This window comes from Mya arenaria, chromosome 7 (assembly GCF_026914265.1).
Source record: "Mya arenaria isolate MELC-2E11 chromosome 7, ASM2691426v1".
Classification (NCBI taxonomy): Eukaryota; Metazoa; Mollusca; class Bivalvia; order Myida; family Myidae; genus Mya; species Mya arenaria.
In genome coordinates this window covers 54,437,699-54,447,555 of record NC_069128.1, presented here as the reverse complement: position 1 = coordinate 54,447,555, position 9,857 = coordinate 54,437,699, and the positions used below count along the sequence as shown (strand labels likewise).

At 33.3% G+C, this 9,857-nt stretch overlaps 1 protein-coding gene across 1 annotated transcript; it reads right to left on the bottom strand.

The window, feature by feature from the left end:
* Positions 1–5,418: 5,418 nt before the first annotated feature.
* LOC128241660 (uncharacterized) lies at positions 5,419–8,099 on the bottom strand. Its single transcript, XM_052958681.1, has 4 exons — positions 7,982–8,099; positions 7,690–7,750; positions 6,945–7,130; positions 5,419–6,191 (listed from the first exon to the last, which is right to left on the bottom strand). The coding sequence occupies exons 1-4, from the start codon at positions 7,991–7,993 to the stop codon at positions 6,022–6,024; spliced, it is 429 nt and encodes a 142-aa protein (XP_052814641.1). The 5' UTR covers positions 7,994–8,099; the 3' UTR covers positions 5,419–6,021.
* Between the last annotated feature and the right edge of the window lie 1,758 nt (positions 8,100–9,857).

Genomic DNA, 9,857 nt, shown 5'->3' with positions numbered 1-9,857 from the left:
CCATTTATACAGCAGATGACTTTTACGATAAACAAACACAGATGTATTTCAAAACCCTTTCCAAGATTTGAAATCTCACTCGTACGTATATTTCATGAAGTTACGTGCAGACGGCATTCCATAAACAAGGGACTCATTTCAAAAGTATTACAAAACAATGTTATTTTAAGCTTTGGGGTTTTAAGTACTTAAAGTACCAGTATGTTTTAAATATGTAAACCTATCGAAATGTATGTATATCCAAATAAATTCTGTTAACCTTTTTGACATTTTTAACCTATGATAAAAAATAATACTTACAATGTTATTTTCATAAAAAAATAATTTGAAAAGCTAAATTAAATTAATTCTAAGAAAAAGGAAGGTAACAAGACAATTAGTATTGGCATGTTTAATAGGCGATTTTGCACTAAACAACATTGATATTTGTTTCATTCGAAAATGATGGCATCATATTTATGTTAGAAACCGAAAGCTTAATTTTCGTCATGTTAAATTTCCTTTCAAAATGTTCTGTATGTCTCCAGATCTCTGTGAAGAAGTACGGAGGCTTTTAGGACGAAACATGAACTGCCATGTACTTGTAACAAAAGAGTTATGCTCCACCCATGTTTCTACCTCATTAGCCTTTAGCGATTCAGTGGTTAAGTTAGTGTTACCGTTGGACATTCCCATACATTTCTTTATAATAAAGCAGCCTGTGAAACTCGGGATTTTATCAGAAATGATCTAATGTATAACATAGCTATTTAAGCACTTTTATTTTTGTTCTCTGAATTTATTGACTCTAAGACGTACTGGGACTTTAACATCCAACTTATAAGACTTCGTTGAGGCGTTCAACAATAGTGCTTCAAAGTATCAACAAGTCTTATTGACATATTGATACAGGAACAAAACATAGATATAAACTAAAGTAACGTACTATTTTTAATGCATTAATATGTTTGACTCATTTGATTTTAATGATCAAAACAAATCAAACCGTAAGATATTTGTGTAAATTGAATGATCTTTTGGTGTTTTTTTTAACTGGAGAATTTGAGACCACGTACCTTTTAATTGAAAACCCTATTTATAAAGGCTAATATTTTTTATCTGTATACAAATTATATGTTTTTTTAATCATTGAAGTCAAATAAGCTAAACATGATTATGTATTAAGTTATAACGTTTCTTTTGTACTTATAACTATATTTTGAAACTTTTACATATATAAGAAAGACTCATCAAAGTTTGTCAATGCATCAACATAATTTATCAGCTATGAAATTATTGCATGACCAAAAAGTTCGGGGATTATTTTGTCTGCGTCTAATTTCAAATCAACCACAGCAGTGGTCTGCTTTTTAGACAAACAGTACGTCAAACCGCAGAGATGAAAACACAGCAGTAATGTTTATCATGGGAAACAATAGTGCATTTGATAAGACCATACTTCAACCTTATTACATTAAGTATAGAAATGAAATAAATTCTTTGAAATAAAAGGTTTACTTCCCTTACGTTAACGATATAAAGGTTATTTTGTTTATGTTATTTTATCACAATATTCATTGAGTTGTTTATTGAATATCAACATACTTTTTGAAGGTATTCCTGTTGTTGTTAACATCGCTTATGGTATGACCATCTTTTATAATAAGCGGTCAATATAATTTCTGTATCGAATTAGAAGAGGCAGAATGTTTTAATATTCGAAAACATTTATTTCAGTTAATAAGCAGCCAGCCGCCGTTGATTAAATACGGTGAAGTGATATATATTAACAGTGAATGACCCAGTTAGAGGGTAGTATAAACACTATCATGTAGACCACTTATGCGTCGCAAATGACCATTAATATACAAACAATAAAAATAAAAGCACTGAAAGCGGTGAACGGGTGTAGGCAAGACAAGCATGGTTTTACTTTTTTTACAATTCTGTTCATAGGCAATAACAATGGAATCCATAAATCTTTCAGAGGCCCATTACTGTAAACGATAAGTGGCTGTCATAACCTAAGACAGATAATGTATATTGATGATTTGGGATACAATTAGCTAGTTTCAAAACATGGAAGTAAAAACTATATTACATTCAGTTACGGTCTAAGGTAACTGAGTGCAAGTTACTCAAATAGGCAAAGTGTATATTCTTTTAATGGGACCAATGAGTCAATTGTAACGCTATATCTCCTCGTAAATTTTGACGATAACTTTAGTTTAAACTTATTCATTTTACAACGGTTGTGAAACATGCTTTTGCAACTTATATTAATCACTCTCGTTGGCACGATTTTGCGCAAGAGTGTGGTCTTGTGATGTGGGGGAAACCGGAGTACCCGGAGGAAACCCACTTGTCCGACTTGGTGACCACAAACCAAAACACACATGCGCCCAGGCTGGGAATCAAACCCGGGTCGCCTAGGTGAGAAGCGAGTGCACTAACTACTGCGCTAACCGGGCGATAACTTTGGTAAATTGGTTAAAAAAAGGGCAAGTAATTCTTAATCATCATAATGTACGAAAATGCTGTAAATTTGTGTACAACAATTTGAAAAATGCCCACAGTTTTTCATCACAAATGTTCTCAATTATTTTATTTTAAACATTAGAAAGGGAAGTAAATTGATAAGACATTCTTAATCGTCATAACATTTGTCTACCTTTGTATATATCATTATTATTTTTTATAAAACTTTAAAACTAAATTCGGTGTTTGTTACTTTGTGTTACACAATGGACCAAACTATAACATGGTGACGTAAACATATCTCGTCGTTTCGCCTGGTGATAGCTGATTATTTAGGAAAACCTTGAAGCGTGGGCGTATATACTTTATCAGGTTAGTGGATGCAATTATTTGTGGAAGAATAATAATCGTGTTTTCCGCCAAAATCGTCAGCAATGTATTCTAAGCCGATAATGTAATCATCGACAGTGACGTTTGATTTGAACAATATTTATTTAGATAAACAATACAAGATAAATATCTTTCAAACATTTAGCATTATCTCTGCAAAAAGGTGTTTGTTTTTCTGATATTGGATAATCTATTATGTCGGAAAATAGCTATCAGCTAGTGTTATTTATATTTATCATAACCGACTCTAAATAAAGATTATCTTATCTTGAATGAAATCCTATACAAAATAATTGTTTTTATCTTATATTATTTTCTTATATTAATGATGTTGATGGTAGTTTTAGAAATGAAAGCTTTATGTTGACTAATATTTCATTTAAATAAAGAAACTTGTTGAATGGTAAAGTAAATCTATAGGAGTGGGTGAGTCGGTGCATGTGCACCAACCAGATACTGAATACGTGAATCTACGTTATTCTATCTCCGAGAGTGCATTTCGTGCGAGAGTACTCTTCACCTGTACATTTAAGTATTTAGACATAAATACGATAATTATTAAGCGCTCTCTGACGTCACGCTTTTCCCAGAAATCTCAGGTGATAGGTGGCGCTGTTTTTAGCGCCAATTTCATTATTTAGCGCCCCGCCATCCGAGCGGTTATTGTTTATAGTTTAAATTTAATGTTTTCTTGACAAGTTTTTGACCGTGTATGACACGATGGCATATTTTATACACTTACAAATGTCGAGGTAGATAACAATATACTAGCCGTGATGAATATGTATATTGACGCCAAGAGTTAGATGCGCTTTAAAATTATTTGGTCAACGAAATTTCTGGTTTTACAGGGCACCCGCCAAGGAGAACTCTTAAATAAAGTTCTTTTCTCTATATTAATGGCCTCATTTTAGAGCCAGAGGGTGTTTTGCATTTGCCTACATGGTATGTATGGTAAAGCTAATCAACCGGATTGGTAAGTTATTTCATGTGCTCCAACCAAATATACCATTTAACCGCATGCATTTCGTTATCTGAATTTTACTTAATTCACCAATACTTTATCAAAATGTCAACAACACCTGTGTCACACCTTCACACGAGTTTAGTAAGAAACATATGGTGTATCGGTCGTGGCTAATGGCGGACAGGAGTTGCTCCAGTAACTGATACATTTTGGTGGCAACTACCATGGTAGATAGATAATTATTTCTCCCACCTCAGATAAGTAGATCCATTATTTAACCATGCTAGAAATTCTTATCTTGCCCAAGGGCGAAGATAAATTGCCCGTATGGAACTTCTTTTAATGGTCACCACATTGTAATTACCTCCCTTGTTAAAGACTGTCGTCTGTAGCGCATCATGGAAATCTTGTCTGGTGGCAATATTTAGAACGCGAGTTAATTATTTCTCGCTTCAAATGTCACCAAAAAACAGTTTTCACTCACCTTTCAGGAAATTATGCTTCACTCTTCTTAGAACTATTTAAAGACCGATCAGACCATTTACATACTCTGAATCACTGCGCGAATATCCATGACAACCACGAATTATTGCATATCCGTACGCAATTATTTTCACTAAGCAAAAAGAGTTCCGGCAAAAAAATACATTTTCACTTAATTTTGTTTAACTGAGGTGGGAGAAAAAGCATCTACCATAGCCGCTCATAGCCTACCATTGCCTTCTTAGTACCTCGGTAAACCTCGTTTCCGCAAAATACCCTACGCTCGGGTCGGAATGAACCTATCTTACACTCTCGGCCATGGAAGATACTTATAGTCTTTTTTATATTTCTCTGTACTAATTAGAGATCTGAATTACCTCAGTAATGCATTCGAGAGCCATTTCTCAAACATTGATATTCAGAACAGACTAGTATAACGTTTCCGTAAGAGGTGATAGAACATACTTGTATGTCAATACAACAACTTCTAAACATGGTTGATGTCATGTAAAATGTAGTTTTAAGAAGACGAACATAACGTGCAAAAACTGTAAAAATAAATAAACTGGTTATATCATGTACTACTTGATTGTTTTTGCGTTTACAGTCATGATGGACATTGCACATCGTATGATGAAATATTTCATCTAATTAATACAGAGTCGGAGTCGAAACTGATTTAGTGTTCAGTATTATATTTGTTTTTCATATTGGATGAGAGTATTATTATTTTGCCATATTCTAATATTGGTAGATCAGCAGTCAGGTGTAAATAACTTAAATCAGGTGAATCGGTAGATTAAAAAGGGGCTTTCCCTGTAGATAAAAACTATTGAGCACCAAGCAAATAAATGATTGTAAACATACATCAGAATTTACTACGTTTGAATTGAAAACAAATGTATATAGCCTTCATCAACCTGTACATTAATCTTATGAATCATCTTAAACGCAACGTTATGTTTTTGCAAGATCTTAAACTTCAGTCCAATTGGCTTCATTATCTGTATATATTTGGGAGTTTGGGGGTATAACGTTTTTCGACAAAGCCTATTTTAAATATGTTTTTTTTCTGAATATGCTAAATATTTAGATCATATCATGTAAGCGATAAAGGTGAAAAAAGAATAAATACACAGGTTTTGCATCAAATCGTTTAATCACGGTATTTCTTAAATGCTACAAAGATAACCAGACAGCAATGCTTGAACATCGAGAAAAAGAAAACATTTTAACAACATGTTATTGCATATACAATTTTCATCAATAAATACCTATATAATGGGTAATTGTATCAATAAAGGGTCACCCAAAACCAACGGTATTCTTACAATACTTGTGTATTATATTGCAAACAAGTTTCATGTTTGTTAAAGTCAAAGTGTGGATGGTTCTGCATAATAAAGATGCTAAATTTCCGATGTTAACAAAATGGTAGCTCTCAAAAAAGCAACGCGAAAGTGCTGTACGTGTTCTTTTTAAAAACATTTAACTATTACATGAGCGCTCATTCAATCTGGAATTTATTAAACGATTTTGTAAAAATTGATAAAAATTTACTTTGAAAATTCATAATTTTCGTATTGAATGACCACAAATTTCTTATTTTTATATCATTAATATAATTTTGTTTATTTTCAGAGCTAAATACATAAAAGGTGCATATAATCATTTAAAAGGTGGCTTCCCAGTTTATTCGCAAAGTTTGATGGATTTCCTGATCTCTAAGGCCCGTTGTGGAGGCAGTTACATAGAGTGCTTCCTAGCATGAGTCCTGAAGCCTCACATTTGGCACAGCACACGGGGATAGTGTTGATATTTCCGGCATAGGAAGCGTTGGCCCCGGCCAGGCATGTGTCACATTGGGCGCCCTTCCAGCAGTCGCCCTTGATGTCTGAAGAAGGGAAAGTCAGGTTTGTTATTACAGGGAGAACCATGTTTGTCCATGTGTTAACATCTTAGCAAAAAGAAGCTAACGAGCATTGTTAATATTCATTCATATTTTCCCTGCATTCCTACCACTTAAAGTGACACTTGTATTCAGAATCAATACATCTGCATGTATAACAAGCATACATTTTAAGTGAAATATCTTTAACTAATTACTAAATAATGCATTTATGGAAAATAATAATTACTGATAACAAGATTGTAACCGTGTATTTAATAGCTGAAAACTAAAAATATTAAATGATATTATAAAATGATTGGTAAATGCTGAAAGATTTAATGTTATCTACTACCGTCTTACAAGGAAGAAATATCGTGTGTTCGCCACCTTTCTTTCAAAATAAACTCGGTATCCGTCATAAAAACCATTGTTTTCGACATTTAATCATCCGTTTTGGTATATTCAAACAACATTAATAACATTGATTGTGAATAATTGTTTTTGAGAGTAGGAGTGCATCTTTAATCATGCGGAAGTGATTGTGTGAGCTATAAATGCTGAGCAATAAGCGAGAAGAAATGTACGTGCTTGCGGCGCTACGTAGGATCAGTACCTTTACCCCATTCACTATTTCATTGACTGTAAACGATGATAAATATTGTCATATTACATACACATGAACTATTTGCAAAAACGGGACCAACAATGGTTGCCATAGAAATGGACATTAGACAGATAAAAACTGTTTGTCCTCACCTATAGGATTGTAACATTGACACCAAGGCCTCCCGTCGCTAGCCCGGTTCCCAGCTCGGCAGTACTTGCTGCACGTGGGTGAACACACCTTCAGGTCACGTGACCGACCAAGTGCGTCATTGACCTTCACGATCCAGAATTGACCTTCAGGACACGCATTACAGGCGCTTCCCGCCCTGCAGTTGGCTGTAATTAATATTTCACATATAATTATTTTTAAGAATTGTGTTGATAGTTGAAGAGACATTTCATAATAATTATATCCGTAGAACTTTTTCTGACATAAATGAATAGAAAGTGTTGATAAAAAATCCCCTTTCAATAACTTACATAACTGATTATGTAATTATCCTTTTTGTAATTTATTTAAGAACAAAGTGACAAAGGTAATTTGCCCCTTGAAACGCTACAGACAGTATAGTACATTTTGTGTACGAAAACAAAAAAGTGGATTTTGATTGCTGTCAACCGTTATCAAAACTCATCTTAAAATAACAACCGTGATTTAAAGGTAGACACGATGTGTCTGGGTTTCTCTATAGATTCGTTTTCAGGGGCGGTCCCAGGATTCAACGTTAGAGGGGCGTTAGTGAGGGGCGTAGCCTTTTCACTTGCGCCCCTCCCTCAGAACCGAAATTTATTTGGTTTAAAGTGTTTGCAGGGGGGTTGAGGACGCCCCCTGGATCCGCTAGTGGTTTAAGACTCTTGGGGAGAATGAAGGAGAAAGAGTATAAGTAGCTTGGACTTACATGCGCTCCTTCAGCACTGGTCCAGAGGTAAAACACGCACACAAAACAGCAGTAGATCTACAACACATTATAACAAAACATTGTTGTACAAATACTATTGTCAATTAGAATGTTCATATTTATCTGAAAACTACACTCGAAGAAAATGAGATGAACGCGTGTTACAAATGTTACAACTTCACTCTGTATCAAAAGATTTTAGTTACCTTATTTCACATGTCAAATTGCTTGCGCATATAGTATAATTGTATGTGCTAAATTACATTTTACACATAAAGTGCAACTTACTGCGATGTTCATTTTGTTTAAAGATTATCCTTAAGGAGATGATAGAATCGAAGATTAAAAATTTAACTGCTAATGATAATTCTTAATGGAAAGCGAACGTATTTATACTTTATTTTACAGGATAGGGAATGTTATTTCTAAGTAATAGGAAAATCCCCATTTATATAGCAGATGACTTTGGCGATAAACAAACACAGTTGTATTTCAAAATCCTTCCTAGATTATCAAAACCTCACTCGTATGATTTTTCAAGTTAGGTGATTCATCCCAAAAGTGTTTCAAAACAAGGTGATTTTAAACTTTAACGTTTTAATAACTTAAACTCCCAGTATGTATTAGTAATGTAAACTTATCCAAATGCATGTATACCCAAATGACTTATGTGAACCTTCTCGACATTTTAAACCATTACGATGATTTTTTTTATCGCCAAAACAAACATGCACATGACCGAAAGTACATTCTAAATTTAGCTCAAACAACATCACTTCGAATTAAGCATATCACGTGACTTTCTTAATGCCAAAATACTATATTTGCTTTTTACTGCTACTTTTCATATTTCAACTAAGAAGTGATTGGTTTAAATAAATATTTAAACCAAAATATCATACTTACAATGTTATTTTTATAAATTATTTTAATTTGAAGCTAAACTTTATTAATTTGAAGAAAAGTAAGGTAATAAGACAATAAGTAGTAACATTATTAATAGGCGATTTCGTACTAAACAATATAGATAATTTTTCAGTCTAAAATGATTGCATAATATTTATTTCAGAAACATGAGCTCATTTTTTTTCATGTGAAGTTTTATTTGAAAATGTTCAGTATTTAAGCTCCACCCCCGTTTCTACCTTAAGTTATTAGCATATAGTGAGTCAGTGGTCAAGTTAGTGTTACCGTTAGACATTCCTATGCATTTCATTATAATGAAGCATACCGTGAACCTCGGGATTTTATCAGAAATTATCGTAGCTACAAGATATCATAGCTATTTAAGCACTTTTACTTTCGTTCTCTGAATAATCTGATTCTAAGACGTCCTGGGATTTTAACGTTCAATTTATTAGATTACGAGCATGCGTTGAACAAAACAATACATTTATGTTAGATTGTGTGTACTGCTTCAAAGTACCTTTTAAATAACAATCTTGTTGACCAATATTTATGCGAAAAGCCACAGTAACAAGCCCAGTAGCAAAAGGTTTAAACATACACCCGGTTTAATGGCACTGGGTAAACGCCAAAGACATAAAACATAAAATCACAAACAAGAAACATGGAAGAACAGCACAAACCTCCACAAGCAGCACAGTTCATACATACTATATATAAAAAAACTAGGAATTTCAAGGATTGTTAGGTACCCCATTGGAACGGTCAGTAAAATGTGAATTTACTGGGGGTTTAAACCTTTTTAAGTGCTCAAACCTCACTCCTATCACAACAATCCTAAATAAAGATAAAATGCAAAAGGTAAATCTTATCAAAATATGCATTAACTTGAGGAAACTTAAAAATAAAACAAATAATAATAAACTTATAGGTAAACCCCAAATACTTCTATGATTAAAGATCCAAACTCTATCTGCAGACGGAGGAATACAAATCAGAGCACCTAATGCAAAAACTTTTCTAAGATACGATGCAGCCATTGTTTGAAACTTTGGACACCACACACATCATTGTACTAAAACTGGGAACAAATAAAGAAAACATTATTAAAAATAAAAGCGACATGTAGTTGCTAATACTTAAAAGAACAAAACATAGAAAGATGCACGAAGGTAAGTTTCTTTTTTATGCATTATTATCTTTGACTCATTTGATTTCAATGATCAAAACATTTAAAACCGTTTAGTAACATGTTTGT